The sequence below is a fragment of the Diplodia seriata genome (genome assembly GCF_021436955.1).
Source record: "Diplodia seriata strain FDS-637 chromosome Unknown scaffold_3, whole genome shotgun sequence".
NCBI lineage: Eukaryota > Fungi > Ascomycota > Dothideomycetes > Botryosphaeriales > Botryosphaeriaceae > Diplodia > Diplodia seriata.
Window position 1 is genome coordinate 2,814,771 of NW_027117310.1, and position 23,418 is coordinate 2,838,188.

Sequence of the window (23,418 nt, forward strand, 5' to 3'; positions counted from 1 at the left end):
GAGAAGGGGCGGGTGCTGGCGGGGACAGTTGGAGCGGTTTGCATTGCCTGAAGGAGCGGGCGTGCTGCATTGTGCGTCGGCCGGTGGCGCGGCTGCACCGATCGTGCGCTGCGGACCCGAGCGGCTGGGTCGACGTTGACTCGCCATTCCCATGCTCCGCGCGCGCTGAGCGCTGCCGCAACAGTCGGCCTGGTTTCCGGGATGATCCATGTTGGAGATGGCCATGGCTTGGGGGCGTCGGCGGCGGGCGCGCGAATCAGGCGGCGAACCGGCGTGTCGGGACGGCGCGTGGAGCGTCGACGGCGCCGCGGAAAGTGGCTGCTCTGCGACCCGCCAACGCGGCTGGTCAGAAGCGGCCTTCGCGGGCGCGGGCTGCTCTGAGATACGGTGCTGACGGCGCAGTGCGGCCTGGGAGCGGGCGCGCAGCCGTCGTACTCGCTGCCGGGCGGTTGACGTCGCGCTGCCGGGTTCCCAGGGCCCTGTCCCGCGCGCACGCCCCCCTGCCGCATCCCTGCCCAGGATCGCGAGCTGAGCGTCCTGGTGACGGCGGCGATGCTGCTCGCACGCGCGCCGAGGCAGGCGGCGCGCATTTGGCAGAGGCGTGGCTTGCCGGGGCGTGCGGCGAGGGCGAGGCCAGAAACAACTCTACACTCGACTTCCCAGCCCGGCGGGCGGCCCGCGGGCGCGGGTCGAGGGCCTCTGGCACTGGGCTAAGGTTGCGGTTGCTCCCTCCCGCACGGGTGCTCGTCTGCGCTGATGCGGTCGCGGGTGCCGCGCGATCCAAATTTAACAGGCGCGTCGCACACGACAGGGCGTGGGCGATGCGTGGCCGGGGGTATTCTGGCGGCCGGGTCGCATCGCAGACGCCTCGCAAGATCTCCAGCGCGTCCCAGGCCGCCGGGGCGGCGTTATCAATCGCATCGCCCGCCTAGGCAGCGCATCTCCGGGCCCGCGAGCAGGCTGGCAGCAGCCCGCGACACGCAGCGGGCGGAGAGGCGGGCAGTGGGCGCTGCTTGGCCGGCGAGGCTGCGCTAGGCGGCCGCTCGCTCTTGACCCCCCACCCCCATGCACGACCCTCCACCGCCGCGCGCTCTCCCGGCCTGAGACTGCGCCCATGCCCCTCGCCTGCAATAAGCAAGCCTCGCAAGCCCCATGGGCGCCCATCCACGACGCCCGGCCCGCAGCGACGGCGGCCGGCGCTGGCTCCCGCCTCGCCCCCCATGAGCGCGCCAGATGCCCCCATGCCCGCCCGCGCATGCCCGTGTGCTCGCGGCCGGGGGGCTCCCAGCGCGGCGGCTTAGCTGCCGGGCGCGCCTTGCAAACTCCCATCTCTTCTTCCATCACTCGCCTGCTCCTGATGCGCCCGCCGGGTCTCGATCACTGTTGCACGCCCCCGTCGCTGGGTTCCCTCCCGGGCCCACCACCGCATCGTCATCTCTTCCATCCTTGCTCAATCTCCAGGCGCCGCCGTATAAACCGTCCTTCACGCTGCAACCGCTCCGCCGGGTTCCAGTGTCCGATTAAGGTTGTGCCGCCACCTCGCCAGATGACCATCCTCCGTCCACCAAAGCTCGTCCAGTAGCACCACCCAGCCTGCCTGTCCAACCAGCGCCTACTTGTACTCGCCTATACCCGCCTCTTCTCTCTCTTCCTTGTTTCAACCATCCAACAGTCGCACAGCATTGCCTGCGCAAGCGCCTCTGGTATCATCTTGTCTCCCCCGAGTCGCACTCCTCCAGAATGACAGCCGTGATGGCTCCCCAGCACAGCGGTTCATGGCAACGGCACATGGCGAGCATGAGCGTCCCCGCCATGTCTGCTTCCTACGACAGCCAGTCCCGCCTCCAAACCTCTCCCATGGTCAACAACATGCCCTCGTCGCAGGCCTACACCACCTCCCAGATCGACCAGCAGCTGCCCTTCTTCCAAACCTGCGGCCCCCAGACTTCCGTGCCCTCCTACTCCACCTCCTTCGCCTATGAGCCGCTGGACTCGACTTCGGCCTACAGCTTCAACCAGGGCTTCGGCGTCAACTACCAGCAGAACCCGCAATCCTCGTCATCCTACCTCCCCCATTCGTCCTATCCGTCCGGCCTGCCCCAAAGCAGCTACCAGCTCGACAGCAGAGGCCAGCCGGTGAAGCCCGAGCTGGGCTCTCCGGTGGAGCCCTACCAGCAGATGGGCGACCTGAGCCTCAGCGGAGAGGACTACCGGATGACCAGCTCGGGCGAGTCGGACAGCGGCAGCGCCGGCATCAATTTCAACACCGACGTCGATACCCTAATGAGAGCCATCCAAGCCAAGCAGAAGACGCCCGAGCAGCAACCGCAGCAGCAGCAGCACCGCCCCGCCCCGCCCCAAGAGGTGAGTTGAGACATCCGTAAGCAGAGGCTTTCCCCAAGCTGATCCCTTCCCAAAGAAACCGCAGAAGAAAGCCGGGGAGAAGGGTAAGAAGAGATATGAGTGCGACATGCCCGGGTGCAACAAAAGCTTCTACCAGAAGACCCACCTTGACATCCACAGGCGAGCGCACACTGGCTTCAAGCCTTTTGTAGGCACCCTGCACTCCCAAGCCTCGAAGCCAGCCAGGACTGACCAATAGTGCAGGTCTGCAAAGAACCGTCATGCGGACAGAGATTCTCTCAGCTTGGTAACCTCAAGGTACGCTCTATTCCGACAGCCAGCGGGCTAAGCAGGCGCTGACAGGGAACAGACTCACGAACGTCGCCACACTGGTGAGAGGCCATATAACTGCGACATCTGTGGCAAGACTTTCGCTCAGCGCGGCAATGTACGGGCTCACAAGATTGTCCACCAGCATGTCAAGCCCTTCACCTGCAAGCTTGACGGCTGTGGCAAGCAGTTTACGCAGCTTGGAAACCTCAAGGTAAGTCGAGACGCGGGCTCGAGGTCACCAGAGACTAACGCAAAGAACTAGTCGCACCAGAACAAGTTCCACGCGCCGATACTTCGCTACTTGACAGCCAAATTTGCACAAATTCGCGATACAGATACTGTGCCTCCTCACGACAAGGAGTTGTTCGAGTATTTCGCTTCCCTGTACAAAAACTCCAACAAGGGAATCAAGGGCCGAGGAAAGGACCGTCGTATTTCCACCATTCCCTCATCATCAGGCAACGGTGCCACATCTCCAGCTGGCAGCTTGTCGTCCTCCTCATCGACAACACCGGTAGCGTCGACAGCGCCGCCGTCTGCCCTATCCCCGCCCGTCAGCAGCACGGCCCCCATCGGGCCATACGGCGCTAGCAGCGCAGCCGTGGGGATGACGAGCCCATATAGCACTGTCTCAACAGCAAGCGGGCGCTCTTACACCAGCGCTAGCACAAGCGCGGGCATCCCACCTGGATCGGCGCGCTACAGCCACAGCGTCAGCAGCCGGAGTCCATCGCTGAGCAGCGTAGACTCGGAGATGCATGGTCAGCAGCTCCACCAGCAGCACAGCCCGTACTCGGGCTACGGCACCGCAGCACCCGCAACAAGCTACGGCCTACCCCCGCCCCCGCCCCACCATCAACAGCACGCGCAGATCTCTCAACAGCATGTGCAGCTACCACCGCCTGGTCAGTACTTGCAACAGCAGCAACAGCAGCAGCAGCAACAGCAACAGCAACAACAGCAGCAACAACAACACCATCATCAGCAGGGGCCTCACAGCTACGGAAACCTGATGTATTAGACGGCTGCGCTTTCCATTCCAGAGATCTTCACGGCCGCATTTCTGAACAAGCAAGGCGAACCGGAATTGCCCTCTGGTTTCAAACGAAACATATACGTCTGGAGGAATAATGGCTTCGACGCGCGCACACATACAGGATTCCCGGGGTTCAGAAGCCTCTCAAGCATGTGTCATGGCGATCTATTGAGGCTCATAGTAGTCTGAATGTCCATTTCCTTCGGTTCAGGGCTTTCAGGGTTAGCCCTTGGCTCCCTGGCTCGGTATTGGCTTACGATGTCCATATTGCTTTCTTTCATTTTGATACGTCATGTATTTCTTCTTTCGGTTCTTACGTGGGCGCTTATTACGGCGGTTGGCTGTTTTCCTACCAAGTTGGCGTTAGCGTGTTCTGAATACAGGGTTTAATTGCCTTAGCAATTTTCTGTCAGCCGCACATACTGTATGATTACTCCCCACGACCACGTTGGCTTTCCGGTTTTTTTACTGTCTCTTTTGTCAATCTCTTGTTTCTGTTTTCGGTGCGTTGCTCGAACGCGGATACCCCCCTATGCTTCATACTTGATCCTACAAGTCCTCTTGCCCGCAAAACTGCATTATCATTAGCCCCTCCAGATCTCAAGGCATCAACTCAAATCCGAAAAGGCTTTCAGCCTTCTCCCACTCCCGACAATTCATGTATCACGTCCAGTGTCGCTTCCGCTAAGCAGAACCACCACTCCTCCGCCAGCCCGTAACGAAAAGTTATCAAACCTAGTTTTAGCTAGTCTCTTATGTCCAATTTTCTTGTCATGTTTCCTTTAGCATCGATTGTCCGCTCATTGTCCGTCTACCAAAGTGGCTTTAGATTACAAAGCGAGCTCACGCTCACCCAGCCAGCACTATTAGCTCCACATGGCATCAGCATCAAAACACGTCCCAAAGGACAAACTATTAGCCATTTTACCAAGACAAATTTATATTGATCGAGGGTCAACCGTCTCCGATTACCCACTTGACTTGTGAACATGCCAGGTGCCTTGCTTCTCCTTTCTTTACAGGAAGCGTCCCATGTTCTGGACAGGGTCGACACCTCTACCAACTGCGGGTCGACTGGTCCTTCCTCTGCTGCTTGCTGCGCCTCCTCCTCCTCGCCGCTGCTGCCGCCACTCCGGCCTCCTTTCGCCTCACTACTGCCGCCTCATCGTCCGCCATCGCTTCCACTTTCCGTGTACCAAGGAAATTGGCATCTCTCCCCGCCTTGACTACGTAAAGCCATGTCACGGAAAGAACCGCCGAGTTTCCACCTTGTGCCTCTCCGAGTAGTTGATCTTCACATTACGCGTGGTGTAGCAAAAAGAAAATCAAAGGAACAGAAGGCCGACCACTTGCGCGGCACGGTATGTGCTCTCGAGGACCGCTTCACTGCGCAACGTAGCGCTCTACTTGAGTCCCTCTTTTGTCTTGAAATACGAGCAAGTAACAAAAGCACGGGCTAGCCGTATCTTCGATGGTAAACTACTGATGAAAGGGTAGAGCTCCCCGAATTTCGAGTTCGATGACTTGCGCTAGTAAAAGCTGCTGTCTGCTTCTTGGCTTGAGAACAGAGCAACATTGCTCTGATGTTTGGTAGAATATTGGAATACCTTGATGTCGTTTTTCCCCGCCCAGAACACTGGTGTAAGAACTCAAATCCCTTGTGAGTGAGGCTTACTTGCCGAAAGCTTACTGTCACACCCCTATCCTTTTAGGGTGTATCTGCACCTTCGCAGAAATGGACCTCTTCCGTCACTTGGTGTCAGATACGCCACACATGATAGCGAGAGTCTTGCTTCATCCGAGTATGAAAGACCTTTGGATAGCCGCATCACTTTGCGGTCGGGCTAACCTTGAGAAAATAGACTCGTACTCTATCCAAAGACAGGCTGGCCACGTGAGATAAAAACAAAAATCCAAGAGTTCTCGGGAATCGTGAGGGGCCGGTCGAGAAAAGCTGCGGAGCCTCGTTCGTGAAACCCCATTACGTGTCTGTAGATGAGAGCTTTGCATCGCCCTAACGTCTACTCCCGAGAGCTGACACTGAACTATCTTGCTCAGTCTGGACAGTAGGTGGCCAGAGCAATAAAGAAAACAAACGAAGCTTCAGACTTTACATATGCCCATGAACCCAGGCTACAACAAACTCACTTGGCTTCGTATCTAACATTCTCGGGCCCTGTTCGATGAAGCGTCAGAAGGTCTAAAAGTCTAAGCCTCATATGGTCATCCGCAAGCCCTAGCGCTACCTGTTCTGTCTTCTTTAGTCGGATGAAGTGAAGAAGAGATTCAAGCTGACTTGGTCCTCCCGCAAGAGAAAGGGATATTGAGATGGAATGGCGGTGATCCACAAGCACAAGTTCGTCAGCCCCGTCGATGGCGTGCTTCAGCCTGCCAAACAAAGGTCTTCAGAGACGACGTATCCGCAGAAAACGGGGGAAAGGAATCGTAAGCTCGGCGACCCAGACTGCGAGGGCCAAGAAATGGCAGATCGAGCTGAACACATGACGATGAGGCGGAACTCCGTCGCGGCAAACCAGCTTTGCTTCACTGCCGGGGCTCCCCCACCCTACCGCCAGCCACGTATCCCCCGTTGCGAAGCGGCTCGAATGAGAGGCGTTGCCACGCGGACTCGCCACGAGGACATTGTACGGGAATGTGGGGGAGGGAGACACAGACATTCAACGCCCACGCCCACGCCCACGCACTCAGGTTCTGCAGGCACGTGGGGAAAGGCTGCGGAGAGGCACTGAGAGGATGGAACTGATTGGGCGGGTTCCGACCTGGTTGAACGCCTGTTCTCGTACGCCCATCCTCGAGCGATCTGAAGTGCGTGGCAGGGCGTTGTCCGTTGTTGTCAGATGTGACTGGCGCCTTTGACCGGTGCTAAGGCGTGTGATTGCTTGTCCGACCGGTCTTCGTGTCTGTAAAGCCATCCACAACAATGGCTTCCTCCCCCTCCAGCATTCGGGCGATGGGGCGGGCAGCCCTCTCAGCAGCGGGGTCCATCCGAGAGAAGTCCAGGATCCCTCCCCTTCTGGGCTGTGATCAAGTTCCTAGGTTTCACGGTTACTCAACGCAGATGGATCCGAGATCCTGCTGAAGCGCGCAGTGCAATTGTCGCGGCGAGCTGCAGGCCAATGGCTTCGACAAGCAACACCATGCTCTCCTCGGTGTTTTAAGCCGTGGTGCACGCATTCCACGGAGCTATGTATGCATGGCCCCACTTGCGCTCGCCCCATATTCTGGGGTAATACTTGGGCAGCCAGCGGCCAACGCTCAAATCTCGGAAGCCCGATATCTGCGTCAGCTCAGGCATGAGTAGCGGTCAGCACGTCTATAAACAGTGCACACGGTTATGCTATGATGACCGCCGTCAACAACTGTACATTATACATGAGCATCGATGCGACACGCAAGTAAGCTGTCAGCTTCAATCTAGGACAGTTCTGCAGACGAGTCTGGTGTAGAGCTGAGAACAATGGCCGGCTTGTGGCTCTCATGGTGTCCAAGGACAGAGATCTCATCTCCAATGCCAAGACTCTTCAATGAACGGCACCGAAACCAGGGGACTGCCCCGATTGTCGGCACAGCTCGAGCTCCGGAGAACAAGATCCGGCCCCGAAATATGCTCGCTGGCAGCAGTGGCAACAGTGCTGCCTTGGATTCGTGCGTCTACGCCTCACTCCCGACGAGGTGGTCCGATTCCAGCATTCGGGCGGGGCTGAAAGCAGCCAGACGTGCTCTGTGGGCATGTGGCGACGACGAGGCGCGATACGCGTGCGTGGTCTGCTGCTCGCGTACCTGGGATTTGCCTGCTTGATCGCGCAGTGCCTGGTCCCTGCCTGGCATCGAAGCTCCCAAGCCAGCAATGCCCGTACCCACTTTTCGAAAATGCCACGATCCCGGTTTTTGGCGGCGGTACTTTGTCTGCTGGGCTAAGGGGCGGGGCGGTCCTCTCGGTCTGCAGGATACGTCGTCGTCTGCAAAGCTCGACCCAGTCTGAAACATCCGGACGCCTGGAAAGGACATGATGGGCTGCAGCCCGCAGCAAACAGGGCCGTCAGGCCACCAGAACAGCATGCAGTGCGGTTGATGTGCGGGCTGTTGTGCGCGCCGACGATGCTGCATGTCACCGAAAGCTTCGCGGCACGGCAGCACTGCACGCGCAAGACGACGACCGGTCTCCAGGGCGTCGACCCGGCAAGGCGGTGCAGATGTCGCTTTCGTATCGCACAGCAGCAAAAGGGCACGGTGGCACAACACACCCCGCTCGGAGCGCCAAAGACCCAGCAGCCAGGTTTGAGGATGGAAAGGCCAGCCAATGCCGGGCGTAGACGGGTAAACGGGACCTGGCCAAGTCCCCCACAGGCTGTCCAGGTGCTACCACAGGCTTTTCCTCCAGCGCCCGCAGCATCACAAAAGCCTGCTGACAGTAGCGAGGGTTCTGGCCGGCAGTGGGTCGTCGTCCTGCCTTGCTCGCCGCGTAGCGTCACGCAGCCGAGCCGACTAGCTCTCCCAACGCCCACTCTGTCGGATTCCCCGTTGGCGCCCAGTGCAACGCGTGCGTAGAGAGCGAGCTTGCCGCCGGCCGGCGAGTCGTGTGCGCTGGCCGTGTCATGCGGATCGCAGCTCCGGGGCTGCAGATTAGGTTTTCTGGGCAGATTGCGTTGCTTCGGCTTCCCTGGCGCCGCCGGGCCAATGGCGCGCGTGCGTCGCGCCAAGCGGGCACTTCTTCATCTGCATGTACCAGAGTGCCGCCTTGGGGGTCAGAAGCAGACCGCCGGATACTGGTCGCACGTCGAGGCTTCATCTGGCCATGCGTGCTTGCATCGATACCAAGGCGCAATCTCGTGAATGAGTTACGCGACAGTGACTTGATGGCCCTAGCACTCTGGCTAACGGCATGCGGCCCATGGGCGACGGTCCGGCGGGAGATTCATCGAGAAGGTGGCTAGTAGCACGGCAGGAGCGTGCTCACGAGGGCAGCCTGTTGGAGAACAATGGCAAGCCACCAAGCCTCATGCCTGTCAACGCAGACTGGCAACCCTTAGTCCTGGCCATCGCCGCGGAACATGGGGTCCGCCTCGTCCTTGCAACCTCGGCGGAAGGATGGCTCCCGAAGGCGTGGCACAGAGGTGGCGGCATGACGGAAGCGTGAGGAGGCATGGGGGCGGGAGCTGTGGGAGGGCGGAGCGCGGGTTGTGCTCGGGGTGAGAGGCCGAGCCCGATTGCCGATACCGAGCTGGCTAGGTAATAATGTAATGTCCGCCGAGCGCACTGGGTTCTTGCTGGCCACGGTTGAATGGGTGAGCGAAAGAGAGGGCCGGAGAGGCCGGAGCCCGAGAAGTGCGGATGCCTTGGTTTTGCAAAGACCGACAGTTCAGAGGCGGCGGCAGGAGCCCCACGGACAGCTGTCGCCAGGTGCCAGGAACAGGCAGCCAGGCGCCCCTTATCTTATCTCGATCTGGCAACCGCGTCGTAATCTCCCTGCCGGGGCCGAGGCCGGGCGAGCCTCCGCCAAATCCCATTGGGAGCCCCATCCCACCGCGGCGCCGTTGTCGCAGGGCGAAAAAAGGGGAGCTCTTGGCTGCGCTGCGGAGAAGGCTTGCCACGCGCGGCGACAGCTCATCACTGTTTCGCTGCTCTCCGACTTCGCCGCGGGCTGTTACGTCACGTGGAGCCGGCACGGCAGCTCAGGCCGCCGCAGCTTATTTGGACGTGGGAAAGCACGGAAGCCAGCCAGGCACCGGTGGGTGGCGGCGGCGGCGGCGGCCGTCTGGAGCCCCGCGACGGCGCGCGCGGCGACTCACGGCAGCGGCGACGCAGGGAGCCGCGGAGCCTTTAAAGATTGGCGCAGCGAGAATCATGCGGTTGTCTTGCGCAAAACTGCCCATCCTTAAGGCGGTGGTCTCCAAGTCAGCCCATCCGATCGCCCACGGCAGCAATCTTTCCGTGCGCCTACCGGGTGGCGCTAGCCTCGGAACAGCGTAGCCCGAGTGGCCTTTTCGTGCCTGAACCAATCACCGGCGCCGCCAACGCCAGGGTCTTTGCGCCGCAGCTCGAAAAGCGCTCGAAAAACGGTGCAATGTTCAGATGAAGTCGTGTTTAATTCCGCCTGCCCTCGCCTTAATCATCTCCACCGCCGCGCGCTTCCGACCTCGCTTCTCCACCTACAAAACACCGCCTCCTGCCGCTCAGCCTCTGCGCCGCCCGTCCTTATCTGATTGCGCCTCCGCCAGCCTGGCTCTCAAGGAACCCGCGACCAGCCTCGCGCTCTAAGCCCCTTTCACTTCGCCGTGCGCCATTGCGAAGCGCAACCACCACCACCCGTCTCTCCGCCAGAAGCCTGACCCCGGCGCGAGGCCGCCCCCGCTCTGAGCCATGGACGTCGTGCTTGAAGCCTTCGACACCTACCTCTTCGACTACCTCTACGCCGCCGCCCTGCCCTCGCCCGCCGCGAACCTGGGCAAGGCCGCCGCCGTCGCCAATGCCTCATATGCCGCCATCCCGGAGATGCCCTCGCCCGCCAATGCGTGGCAATTCGAGCCCGCGAGCCAGTACCTCTCGTTTCCGCCCTCCGATTACGCGTGGATGAGCTGCTGGGCGCGCGACAACCTGTACCGCCAGGCGATCTCGCTATTCCTGATCACCTGGTACGCGCCGCACTCCAATTGAATGCGCCAACCTTGGGCTGACAAAATTGATGCAGGATCTTCGGCCTGGTCGTCTACTTCATGTGCGCCACCTTCTCCTACGTCTTCGTCTTCGACAAAGCCACCTTCGCCCACCCGAAATACCTCAAGAACCAGATCTCGCTCGAGATCGCCCAGACCATGCGCGCCATGCCCATCATGGGCGCCTTCACCACTCCTTTCTTCGTTCTCGAGGTCCGTGGCCACAGCAAAATGTACGATGCTACTGATTCCGGCCCCGGAATGTGGTACGATTTGATCCAGTTCCCTTTCTTCATCATCTTCACCGACTTCTGCATCTACTGGATTCACCGCTGGCTTCACCACCCCAAGGTGTACAAGTACCTCCACAAGCCGCACCACAAGTGGATCATGCCCTCTCCCTTCGCTAGCCACGCCTTCCACCCGCTGGATGGCTTCGCCCAGTCTCTGCCTTACCACATCTTCCCCTTCATCTTCCCGCTCCAGAAGTTCGCCTATGTCGCGCTCTTCGCCTTCGTCAACATCTGGACCGTCATGATCCACGACGGCGAATACATCGCTGAGAGCCCCGTCATCAACGGCGCCGCCTGCCACACGATGCACCAGTAAGCCTCCCCGCGTCCTTTCAAGCAATTGATATCTCTAATCAGATTCCTACAGTCTTTACTTCAACTACAATTACGGCCAATACACCACTCTTTGGGATCGTCTCGGTGGATCGTACCGCAAGCCCAACGACGAGCTGTTCCGCAAGGAACTCAAGATGGCACAGTCCGAGTGGGAGAAGCAAAGCAAGGAGATGGAGGCCATTGTCAAGGAAGTCGAGGGCGAGGATGATCGCACGTACGACCCGGCGGACCTCGCCACATCCAAGAAGGAGCAGTAGACGGCTCCACTGCATCCCGGCTCGAAACGGCGCCTGGCGAGTGCATAGTCACAGTGCGCCCTCCCGCCTTCGGAGCCGGGTAAATACGCTTCCCCTTCCTTTTTGCCACGCGCCACCACCCCAAATTCCAACTCGACAAATAATACCTTATAATTCTTACGATTTTTTTTTTTCGATGGGGAGTTGACGACTTACGACACCTTGGGGAATTTTGGATTTCGAGTCGCTGTCGACGCGTGGGCAAAGAAAGGGAAAGCATCTTGAGAGCTTTTTCGCCGGGTAGTCTGCTTGGCGGACGTGGCTCACGGAGGGATTCATCATCACTTTGGATGTGAACACTCCCAGAACCCTCATCCTTTCTATTTCCTTTCCACCGCCATTGACTTGGTTGGGGATGGGAGAGAGAGATACATGGCAGCATTTGAAGCCGATTCCAGGGATGGAGCGACTTCTATTATGGTTTGGCGAAACCAGTAGGGAACGGGAAAGAGAACACAAAAGGGGAAAAACCAGCAATGGGGCAGAGAGCATAGTCTTGTGCTCCCTCCATTTCGCTGCTAATCGTCAATCAACACGATTGTCCAACACTGAAAGGAAAAACGAAACAAAAAACCTTCACATCAACGACCCTTCTCCCCGTCTATCATTTCGTTTGAAAGACGTGGTTCGGTAGTCGATGAAGAGAAAAGTGGGGGTTGAAGATTTCCCCACGCACCCTCACCACTACCACAAATTCGGTTCGTTTCCAATTCATGCCGCCACCACTTCACAACCCTATTTTCCACCCATGTATATATTTGTTACCGATAATTCCCCCTTTTAATACCCCGGCGATTAATGCATGGAAGAAAGACAATCGTTTGATTATTACGTCTACCTTCGGGAATCGTGATCTGCCTTGTTTCCTCGTGTGACGTGAAAAGTGGGAGAGCTTACTACCCAGCAACAACAAACCACCCGACACGGCGGCGCCCCCTTGTGTCGCCACAATCCCCCGCGCTTTGCTTTCCTTCTGCTACCTACCGCCAATCGCTCACATCTCCCTTCCTCTGCCCCTCCGAGATGCTCTTGAAGCAGAGCAGAAACGCTGATATCAAATCCAACAACTGAGCCGCTGCTCCGCAGTGGTATGTATGCGCCACCCGTTGCATCAACCGACATGCTTCTTCCCGACCCCTCGCGAGAGAAGTCTATGCCGAAATACAAGAATGTCAATCGAAAAACATCCGACCACCAAATCGTGGAGAGTCCGAACATCATTGGCCTTTCTCTCGTCTATGCTTTCGAGATATGGCAAGGAATTATAAAAAAAAAAAAGGCTCCAGGTTTTTCTTTACCTTGGACCTCTCGCACTGCCAGAATCAATTCGCTCGCCATGACGGCGTCTTTCCTCAGATAGAAAGGCCAAAGCGGTAGCCTTTGAAGAGAACGCCAGACGTACATGCTTTCTTTCGCTCATCTCCCTCCCCTCTGCTTCCGCCTTTCAGCGGTGTGCAATGAAAGCGGTAAAGGAAAAAACAGAAAAAAAAAACTTCGAGTTCTCGTGATACCATTAAAGCCAAAGTTCCCTAATGAAGTCCAACCCTTTTTGCTCCCTGCCCGCCCTTGTGTGAATAAAGTAGAAAAGGCCTTCTCTCACGAGGTATCAAACCCTAGCAAAAAACACCACGCTGTGCTGTGCTCTAAGAAGCGAAAAGATGATATGGAAGCGAGAAGATACACGGGCAGCAATACGACCCTTTCGCTGCCATCTGAAAGGGTGACGCTCGAGCTCGTACTATTGCAACCTGGCACGGCCAAAGCTGAGCGTCTGGGAAGAAGTCTAAGGCAATGAGCCGTACCCAGACAATCCCGCCTTGGCGGCTGGTGCATGCTGAGACGGGCGTTCATCAGCGGGTACGGCTCGTATTGTACCATTGCTGATTCGCATCGTAGAAATTGTTGTGGGTCTGGGGGGTGCTGTAGTTTCCGTTCACCGGTTGCCTAGGCCTAGAAGGCATTGGAGGGCCTAGTGAACTCGGTGGACGATTAGCACTCTGATCATGACGGTAATGTGAAGGGGTCACCGGGGCCGGCGGGTGGGAAGGGTACGCATTGTGGGCCATGGGAGGCGGACGGAAACGGTCTGGAAGACTATTGGGCGTACTGTAGGCGCTGTTCGTTCTCTTGGCTGGACGAGGTGGTTCGTCATCATCGCTCAGCGTCAAATCAATGACCTCTTGCTTGCGTTTCCCACGAGTACTGCCTAGAACAGCCGAGGTCGTCGAAGGCTCACGAGACGAAACGGGCGGTGTGTTGACACTGTGCAGCGGCGTCATAGACTCCTCCTTCTTCATCATCGGCGGAGCCACGATCTCCACAAGGTCGTCATCGCTGTCGTCTGCCGGAGCTTTAGACCCGTTTGCTTCACTGCTCGGTGTCGCATGGTCGTTTTTCGTCTTATCCGCGCTGCCTGGAGACCAGGTCCCATCTGGATAGATCCTGGCCTGATCAGTTGACGACGACGTCTTGGCGAGGATATCTTGCATGTATCTGACAGCTGTTCAGCGGGCGCTCTCGACTTGCAACGAACGGAGCCACCTACCTGTCCACAGCGAGCGCTTCGTAGCTGATCGTCTTGCTGCAGATTGGGCAAATCCATGTCGGCGCTTGTTCCTGCAACTGAAGGAATGACATGGCGTCGAAGCATTCATTGTGTGAACAAACGGTGGAGCGACATGGCATGGAAATGCGGATGCCGGCAACTGGATCTCTGAGTGAGACAATTTGAGACTCAATCACAATGTCCGGGTCTTGGGCTCGTGCCCGCACTGCACATGCGTTAGGGTAAACTAGTTTGAAACTGGACGTGAAACGTACTTTCGTCCATGACTTTATCCTTGCTGAAAATTCGGTTGATGCGGCCTGCGAGCTCCGCAACCGAGTGCTTCCGGGCAAGATATACGACCATGTGAAACTTCTATATCCAATCAGTAACGATGCGGCACCATGGGGAGGGGGTCAAAGGAAAAGCCTGTCTTTGTGGCATGCTTCGTGCCTGAGATAGATTTACCCTTTCCCTACTTGCCTTCTGCGTCAATGCGTAAGTGATCTGGATGTTGTTGTTGTAGCCCGGAATCCTGCGTAGGAAGTCCGTAATGTCTGCTGGCCGTGTCGAGCCCGGCTTGTTCTTGAGGCCCTTGAAGTTTGACCTCACCTCGTCTCCGTTGATCTTCACCTCCAGCTGGTGTGGGAAAGCTATGTCGGCGGCGGCGTAGGGCGCAAGGACGGGGTCGGCGGCGGAGAATAACAGGGCGCGCATTGAACTGCTTGACTTCAACCTATCAACAATATCTGCCGGCAGCTGAACCGTGATGGTCGTGCTGGTCCGGTTGTTGGGCAAGACTTCAGCCCCTACATTAGTATCAGAGGGCGTCGGATAGAGGCTGGGGGCATGCGGCCTCACCTTGGAGCTCAACTGTCGGAGCCAAAGCCTCCTCTACATCATAGAACGGGCTCTGCTTGAACGAGAAGCGGGCTGTGTCCTGCTCAGTATCGTCCACCGTCGAATTGTTCACGTGTACGTACGCTGGTAGCGCGGACGCGTCGGAAGGTTTACGGCAGATGCCGGGCGATAATGGTTTTGCATGGTGGCCTGGTTGTTGGGCGATACGGAGTCGGGGTAGTCGGGCAGCTGGGGTGGATGAGGCGTGGCCGGGGGAGTCGCGCCGTGGTTGGCGACGCGATAGCGAAGTCGAGCAACACCGTTGGCGTCCCCACGGCTGACGAGCGCACTCAGGTCTGGGCAGGAGACGGCTGGGTCAGCGCGATTCGCATGTGCAAGCGGTGGAGGGAAGGTCTCACGCTTGATGATGCGCTCCTGTAACACGGCCTTGACTCCGGAGACGGGCAGTTCTTCTGACCTGCATATTTCCTTCAAGTCATTGTTTATCAGGTTCTTGAGGCGCGGGTGGAGGGAGTTGGCTTGCTGCTGGAGCGACTGTCCAGAGGCCATGGCGGCGCGGCGCAGCGCGGGCAAGGTACGAGGGTGGAGGGGAAGCAAGAAGGCGATGTACAGGTGAAAGGCTATGCACTGCGGCGCGGGCGTGGTGCGGAGACAGCACAGGCGCGGGGTCTTGGGTTGCGCGGGCGCAGGAGGAAGAGGAGAGGTCGGGACATGCTGAGGCGCGCGAGCTGGTGTTGAAGGGCAGACGTCGTAGTTGCCCGTTCGGTCACTGCTGCTTCACGACCAGCCGCCTCCAGCCTGCCCGCGCGTTTCGCGCCTTCACCGCGCTGCAGTGCAATTCTAAGCCATGGCCCCCGTCTATTGCGCCCTACGCTTCCAGCATCCACACTCTCCTTCTCGCATCTTGCCTTGCGGCTCGGGGGCGTGCGGCCGGCGGATCGGAGGCCAACGCGGGCACCGCAAGCCCAGGGCGCCAAGCCTGATGTAAAATCTGGCCGTGCCGCCCTCACCGCCCGCCGCTGCCTGCTCCGCCTGCCGCCACCAAAAATTCCCAGCGCACCTCCAGCTCTGCTCTCTCCCACATACACTCCACTCCACACACCACGCCCACACTCCCACTTCCGCACCACACACGCTATCCACAATGGCAAAAGGCTCTCGCTCCAGCGTTCGCAAAACGAACAACCAGGCCCTCAAGAGGAAGGTCTTCGGGCCCGTCGAGACTGCCCGCACCGAACGCCTGTCGCAGAAGCTGCTCGAGCTCGCTCAGCAGCCCGCGCCCTCGAAGAACGAGATGGAGGTTGAGAAGGATGGTCAGCGCGCCCAGCACCTCCATCGTCCCGCGCAAATCGCCACTGACACCCCCACAGAGCCCGAGAACGGCGCCGCGCAAGCGAAGGCTCCAGCCGACCAGGCAGAAGGTTCGTCGAAGTGCTTCACTTGGCCCATTCCGCCCTCGCTCCTAGCCCGCTCGAAACCCACCAAGCAGCACATCGCCGACGAAGAAACATTCTACCACTTCTTGGGGCTGTCGGGGGACATTGCGGGCTTTACCGCGGGTGGCGATCTGGGTTTGCACTTATGACAGCCTTGAACATCGCTGCTAACGCACTTTTTTTGCGCAGCTATGGAAGTCGACGGCGCGAAGCCTTCCATGTCTAGCTTGAAGAAGAAGTCCGGCCGCGTTCAGAAGAAGAGGCGCGGCAAGTCCACGTCCACCATCACCTTCACCAACTTGCGCAAAGGGAAAGCCGCGGGGAAGAAAGGCGGCAAGCGGTAATGTGTTGAGCAAGGATTGCGGCAAACGATACCCCATCGATGTACACAGCATTTGCAACGGCGTTCGCTATGGGTCTATGGCGTTCAGGTTTCTGGTAATTTCTGGCACGCTCCATGCGCCACGGAGCTGGACCAGGGTCGAAATAGAAATATCTTACATTTTCAACCGTCTCGCACATGTGGACACCCGCCTTTCCGTATTTTCCATGCCCTGTTGGCTCTGTTTTGGCCACATCCACTATACATCTGGCAGCCTGCTACCTCGGCCGCCAACTTGATTCTCCGCCTCATGCCACGCTATCGGTACAAACACATAGCGCATATAAATTACGCGACAGCCTCGCCCATGTAATCCATCAAACACCATGCCACACTCCATTGCCACCAGAGGCTACCCGGAGCGGCCCATGAACGAAACAACGCCGCCACCCCAGCCAAACGGCATCTACATCCACCGCCCAGCTGGTGTCCAACCGACCACCCCCATACCGACCATATCCGCCAACACCAGCGGCAGAATCTCACGAATCATCGTACGTTCCCAGCTCCCCTACCCAATTCACGATTGCAACCTCTTTTCCCCCAAAACACCCCTTTTCCAGCCGAACTTGAGAAAACAGCGCTCTCGAGATCTCCCCGGCTGTAAAATCCTTCGATGATCCGTACTTATAAAGCGCAATCATCAGGAAATAATAGACATTACCGACCTCCCAAACGGCGTTCACCACAGCACGAGCACGAACGCACAGACAGATGACGACGATGACGACGATGACGACGGCGGTGGACCAGTGCGTCCCGTGACATCTCCCTCATTCGTCGTCGCGGCTGAAAGGGAAGGACCAGAAGAAGAAGAAGAAGAAGCAGAAGAACGCGGAATGGCAGCAGTATCAGCGACCGGGAATGGCCGGCTGGACAGTGATGGCGATGGTGACAGTCCTGAATACGGCGATGCTTCATCGTGGGTATATTCCGCGAACGAACGCACGCGTTCTTCCCAAGCGGAGGGGGAGGGGCGAGAGACAGAGGAGTTGCGCGCAAGGAGGCGCGCGAGAGGGGAAAGCGCGGTGAGCTATAGTGTAGAACAGACAGCGATGAGAGGGGGGAGTCGAGAAGCAGCGGAGGAGTTGCAAGCGCGTGTTCTGGGAGAAAGAAGAAGTAGTGGATCAGATGGAGAGTGAGAGGGGCTGCACCATGACATAGTGAATCAAAGCTCAAAGCGAGAGCGCAATCTATCGTGGAAGCTTGACATACAAACATTCGACGGCAATACCCTGTGATCGTGGAGAATCGAAGCAAAGCTTCACTTTATAAGTGTACTTACTATGTATACTTCCATGTCTCGCCAAACACCCCATACTCTCCTTGTATCGGTAGACCTACGATTAAGATATGTAGATAGATTGAGGATTGAGACAAATCGCTCGGAGATGGAACTTCGACTGCCATGATTTCGTATGACCCAACTAAGCAACCCATCCGAAACAAATCACTGCTATCCACCACGGATGACACCATCTTGTTCCATGATCCTATTCACCCAAACAAAGAGCTTTCGAATACTCAATGCCCCACCGCGGAAACAGTTCACACTTTCAGGTCCTTCCACCTCTCAAGAGGGGAAGCAAGAGTTTGAGAAGAGAAATATCACATTAAGATTCGAATGTTACACGAAAGAATGATGACTCTTTCTCCATTGAGCACGTGAAAAGTAGGAGAGGAAATCAAAAGAGCAGAGAAGAAACCATTCAAGCCATGCCACCGTAATGATGATTTCCATGCGCTGTCAAGCTGACGCTCGCGAATAAGGATTACCCCCATCTCAGGAAGGGCGGCAATCTCTTTTATTTTTTGGGGGTTCCGTTTGGTCGCTTTCAGCCAAGAAAGTGAGGAATGAACCCCTTAGCACCCCTAACCCCCAAGACAAAACCGCACATCCAGTTCTCATAAAACTCCGTTTGTTTGTCCGTAGTATCCGTTCAAACCAAAAAGCCCCGATGTTGATCATGATGATGAAGACGTGTCGGAGAGAGAAATTTGTCTATCAAAATCAGACTGCAGTGAAAAAGACGCTCAGCAATCAGCATAACACTACTTCAACGTACATTAGCGAGATGCCATAGGAGTGCCCGCACTTGAAACTGGTCCCGTCGAAGGCCTGACGCTTGAGTTGCCCCGGTCATCGAAGTCGGCAAACTGAGGGTAATCCTCTGTCTCTTCCTTCAATTTGTTGACGCAGGTGTCTTCGATGAGGTTAGCATCTTGGTACAGAATGCTCGTGTCCTCGTTGTACGTGCGGCAGTTGTTGCACAAGGTCGCCATGTCCTGCCTGAACTGCCGTGTGTGCTGATACTCTTTCTTATTGATCTTCTTCTTGATCTGGTCCATGCAAACCGGCTTGGTGATGATCTGATAGTAATCAGGGTACTCGTAGCGGTCTGGCAGCAGAATGAAAGGGTCGATAATGCCGCGCGGAGCAAGATCTTCGCCAGGTGCCGGAGCTTCTTCCAAGTCATTGAGTGTCTCAAACACATTGTTGAGGATCTTTTGCAGCGCCTGTCGGTCTTCTGGGCTGAGTGTCTCGTTGGCCTTGGCACCACGACCACGCTTGCGTGGAGCAGGAGTCGTGTCGCCATCCAGAGATGCCTCATCTGCTTTCCGCTTCTCGGCCTTGGGCTTCCGGCCGCGCTTCTTCGGCTGCGGCTCTTCTGAGCTCTCGCGAGACACAGCTGGAGACTCTACAACTTCGAATTCACGAGCGGGGCGCTTGTCTTTGTTGCCAGCGCGCCGTTGCTTGGCAGCTTCTTTGCGGGCAATGGCTGCCTCGATCGTGTCTTCGTCGTTGTCGACAGCCTCGAGCCATTGCTCTTCCGTGAGACCATCGTCATACTTGACGGATCTCCTCTCGCGAGCACCGCGACCGTACGTTTCCTCGACCTCTTCAACAATAGCGGTGTCATCATTGACGTAGATATCCGGCAATTCCTGCTCAGAAAACAGGCGAGGAATTTTCCTGTCTGGACCGTATCGGTCGTCGTTGGCTCGCGCCTCATCGATTTCACGGAAGACGACCAGCTCATTGTCGGAACGCATCATGATCATGTTGAGATCCTCATCATCCATCTCAGCTTGCTCGAGGTTTTCGGCAGCCTCGGCAGACTCAAGCATGATTCTCAGCATGGCGTCACGTTCTTCGTTCGTGGACTTGTTATCGAATTTACCAGCCTGAATGACCTTGCCGTCCATGTCGAGCTTGAAGTTGGCCCGTTCTAAGATTTTCTCCTCAACAGAGTTGGAACTGATGAGACGGAGAATGCGGACCTCGTTCTTCTGACCGATACGATGAGCACGATCCTGGGCCTGCAGATCCTGATGAGGATTCCAGTCGGAGTCGTAGATGATGACGGTATCGGCGGATTGAAGGTTCAGTCCAAGACCGCCAGCACGGGTGGATAGCAGGAAGCAGAAATACGGAGAATCGGGAGCGTTGAAGAGCCTCAAGAGGTCCGAACGATCGTCAGCTTTCGTTGAGCCATCCAGTCGCAGGTACTTGAGTCCTCTCAATCGCAGGAAGTCTTCCATGATGTTCATGATCTGCGTCATCTGGAAGAACATCAAAACTCTGTGGCCGGTTGCTTGGAACTTGGGTAATATCCTGTCGAGCAGTTCAAATTTGCCTGCGGTACGCCAGAGAAGATCGTTGGTGCCCCTGCCCGGGTTGATTTGATCTTCGACTTCCTCGAAAACAAAAGGATGGTTACACAGCTTGCGGAGTTGCATGAGCATGTTGCTCAGACCACGCATGCCGGTCTTGCCGCCCTTGCCGTCGCTGACCACGAGTCTGTTGTGGTTGACGAGCTGTTTGTACAGCTTGGCCTGAAGAGCAGAGAAGGTACACTTGATGACGCGCTCTTGCTTGTCGGGAAGGTCCTTCTCCACGTCCTTCTTGAGACGACGCAGCAGGAAGGGCCGAAGCACCTTGTGAAGACGGCGAATGACAAGCAGTTGCTCTTCTTCGCTGAGCTCCATCTTGTCTTGACCACCAGTATTCGCGAAAGGTGTGTTGAACCATTCATCGAATGACTTGACAGACTTGAAGATGTTGGGAAGAACGAAGTTGAGCAGCGCCCAGAGCTCAGGAAGATTGTTTTGGAGGGGAGTACCGGTAAGAATGAGACGGTAACGGGTGGTGTAGTACTGAGTGATAGTGCTGCTGAGCTTCGAGTTGGCGTTCTTCATACGATGACCTTCGTCAACGATCATGTGCAGCCATTTGATCTTGCTAAGAATTGGGCGGTCCTTGATGATGAACTCGTAGGTGGTAAGCAGAACCTGGAACTGCCCCCAGCGGATCTGCTGCTGCTGCTGTTTACGCTGCTGAGGAGGGCCCTTATAGACGATGCGTTGCACACTCGGCGCCCATTTCTCGAACTCGTTGTTCCAGTTCGTGAGAGTACTCAGAGGAACAATGACAAGGAAGGGACCAGGCTGCTGCTTTTTCTCGATCAAATAAGTGATCAAACTGATGGTCTGGATGGTCTTGCCAAGACCCATCTCATCAGCAAGAATACCGTTCAGGTTGTTGTTGTACAGCGAAATCATCCACTGCAGACCCTTGAGTTGATACTCCTTTAGCGTACCACCAACCAGGTTGCCGGACTGCTCGTAGACTTCTTCCTTGACGCGATGGGCAACCTCGTAGTAGTCGACCTTGTTCGCCTTCCTGTTCGGGTCATCCTCATCGAGATCACTCTCGTCCACTTCAGACTCGGATTCTGGGGCATCTCCGCCCCACCTGTCGGTAGCACTTCGCTGTTGGGCTTTGACGGAAGCAGCCAACTGGTTGAGGAAACCGTCGGTTTGTTTGAGCAGGTGAGAGATACGTGTATCCTTTGCTTGACCAAGGAGTTTCAGGTACGTCTCCTCGTCGTTTGCCTTCAAAGCCTGGAGACGCTGCTTTGCCGTACGTTCCACACGCTTCTGCTCCTCCTTTTCGATGTTCTGGTGGGTCTGCATCATGGCGCGGCCGAGTCTCTGCATGCGCAGGCGCTGGTTCTGCGCGGCCTTTTGGATTTCCTCTCCGCGAGCAAGCACAGCCTTGAGCTGGTCGGTCTGCTTCTTCTTTTCCTTGCTCTCCCGAGCATCGCGCTGTTGCTTCTCGAGTTTCTCGGTGATGCGAGCTTCACGGAGAGACTGCTTCTTGACACGGCGGTACATGGCCCGGTTGGCTGTCATGGCCAGGTTGTCCGCATACATCATCTGCCTTCCAATCTCCTGCCTGAGCGCACGCTGCTTTGGTAGAAGGCACAGCTTCTTATACTCAATCAGGGCCTTCAGCTTCAAGTTCTTCGCATGCTCATCTGTAGGAGTATCCGATCTGCTTGTATCCCAAATGCCGACATTTGCTGGCAGCGCTTCAAGCTCCGCCTTCCTAGCTTGAATTCGGTTGTAAAGAACAATTTCGCGCTCCTCGCGCACCTTGTCCACGTCGACGCCCGGGGGCATAATGCTAGGTAGGATGGAACGGCGCTCACGGACGCCATGTTCGGTGTACGTGATGGAGTTCGGGAACATTGAGTACGGGTCGGTCGTCGTTTTGAAGCCCTTGTGAGCATTTGACTCTTCCTTGTTGACATCAGTAGAGGCAGCCTGGGCGTTGTCCAACACTTGGCCAGCGGCGGCGACACGCTCAGCAGGAGTCGGGGACTTGGTGGCTTGCTTAGAAGGAAAAAGAGCCTGTTGCATCTCAGGTGAGATAGCCATGTTGCGAGAAATGCGCTTGAAAGCAGCAATTTGAGCCCTCAAGATATTAACTTGCGCGTGAGTGAATGCAGGGTGCGCACTCGGAGTAGCAGCCTTGTCAGTGCCAGTAGATTGCTGTGTGGCGGTGTTTGCACTGGAGTCGTTGTTCGAAGGCAGCGTAGGTGTCCCGGCGGTGGCGGCAGCTTGACCATTAGCAGAGGGGGTCGAAGCTGCTTGCGCGCCGTTTGTAGCAGCAGCATTACCAGCGCCATTCTGCTGCTGCTGTTGTTGTGCCTGCTGCTGCTGTTGTAATTGCTGCTGCTTCTGCTGCTGTTCCAGTAGGTAGCGCTGGCGCTGTTTCTGCAGGTTCGTTTGCTGCGAAACGGCCGCAAGCAAATTACGCGCCTTAATGAATTCGGGGTCGGATTCGGATACGTTCTGCGCTTTCATCTGTTGATATTTCTGCGCGTTGAGTTAGTACGCATGTGCTGCGTTGGGGGTGGAAAACCGTGCTGGAGCGACAATGCGTACCATATACGTTGCCTGAACTTGTTCCTTGGTGAGGCCTGGTGGCAGGGACGGTATACCACCTTGGCCGGGGCCAGGGGTGCCGTTGAGCGGTTGTACAGAGGCCATCGTGGTGGAAATCGCGTGTCTTCAGAAGGCCGACACCGTGTGTTGATCGCAGTGGACGCGCCGCCAAAAGAGGCCGGAGCCGAGGGTGACGCGATGATGGAAGTGGAGCGGTAGAGGTGACCAGGCGTTGAGTGCTGCCTCAGAGCATCCTCGTGCGGTGTGCAGATGCGCCTTGTGGATGCGCGTCGCGATGCGGCCGCGGAGGAGGGCCGGGGAACAGGGCGGCCGTCACTCACGTCGCGGTGTGCAAATTGGAGGGAGGCGAAAATGAGCGTGGTGCGGTCGTGCAATGGCGCGGCGCGCGGGCGTGCAGGGAAGCGGCACGCGTCGCTGAGGGTCGTGGTGATGCGGCGGGGAAAGCTTCGGGGGTGCTGCGATGGGCGGTTTCTCGTCAAGCCGTCGATGCTCACAGAGGTTGAGCGCGAGGCAGACCGTTCAGCGAGAGGGCGGAACTTGGCAGGCCGGGCTAGCGCGCCTCCCAAAAAACGTCACGTGCAGGCTTCCATAGCGGGAAGGAGCGACCCTGCTCAGCCACTTTTCAGCT

General features: G+C 57.1%; 5 protein-coding genes across 5 annotated transcripts; 3 read left to right on the forward strand and 2 right to left on the reverse strand.

The window, feature by feature from the left end:
• Positions 1-1,812: 1,812 nt before the first annotated feature.
• On the forward strand, positions 1,813-2,938 carry AZF1 (DNA-binding transcription factor; the record flags this gene model as incomplete). Its single annotated transcript, XM_066775021.1, has 5 exons — positions 1,813-2,364; positions 2,420-2,551; positions 2,608-2,661; positions 2,714-2,887; positions 2,933-2,938. The coding sequence occupies 5 exons, from the start codon at positions 1,813-1,815 to the stop codon at positions 2,936-2,938; spliced, it is 918 nt and encodes a 305-aa protein (XP_066635140.1).
• Positions 2,939-10,093: 7,155 nt separating this feature from the next.
• On the forward strand, positions 10,094-11,272 carry ERG3 (c-5 sterol desaturase; the record flags this gene model as incomplete). Its single annotated transcript, XM_066775022.1, has 3 exons — positions 10,094-10,365; positions 10,422-10,991; positions 11,047-11,272. The coding sequence occupies 3 exons, from the start codon at positions 10,094-10,096 to the stop codon at positions 11,270-11,272; spliced, it is 1,068 nt and encodes a 355-aa protein (XP_066635141.1).
• Positions 11,273-13,161: 1,889 nt separating this feature from the next.
• Positions 13,162-15,266, reverse strand: pli1 (E3 SUMO-protein ligase pli1; the record flags this gene model as incomplete). Its single annotated transcript, XM_066775023.1, has 7 exons — positions 13,162-13,280; positions 13,548-13,804; positions 13,857-14,082; positions 14,132-14,231; positions 14,325-14,665; positions 14,718-14,789; positions 15,116-15,266. The coding sequence occupies 7 exons, from the start codon at positions 15,264-15,266 to the stop codon at positions 13,162-13,164; spliced, it is 1,266 nt and encodes a 421-aa protein (XP_066635142.1).
• Positions 15,267-15,861: 595 nt separating this feature from the next.
• Positions 15,862-16,497, forward strand: SLS55_003552 (uncharacterized protein; the record flags this gene model as incomplete). Its single annotated transcript, XM_066775024.1, has 2 exons — positions 15,862-16,288; positions 16,343-16,497. 2 exons carry the CDS (start codon positions 15,862-15,864, stop codon positions 16,495-16,497), a joined length of 582 nt encoding a protein of 193 aa, XP_066635143.1.
• Positions 16,498-18,602: 2,105 nt separating this feature from the next.
• SNF2 (transcriptional regulator) lies at positions 18,603-22,874 on the reverse strand (the record flags this gene model as incomplete). Its single annotated transcript, XM_066775025.1, has 2 exons — positions 18,603-22,700; positions 22,770-22,874. 2 exons carry the CDS (start codon positions 22,872-22,874, stop codon positions 18,603-18,605), a joined length of 4,203 nt encoding a protein of 1,400 aa, XP_066635144.1.
• Between the last annotated feature and the right edge of the window lie 544 nt (positions 22,875-23,418).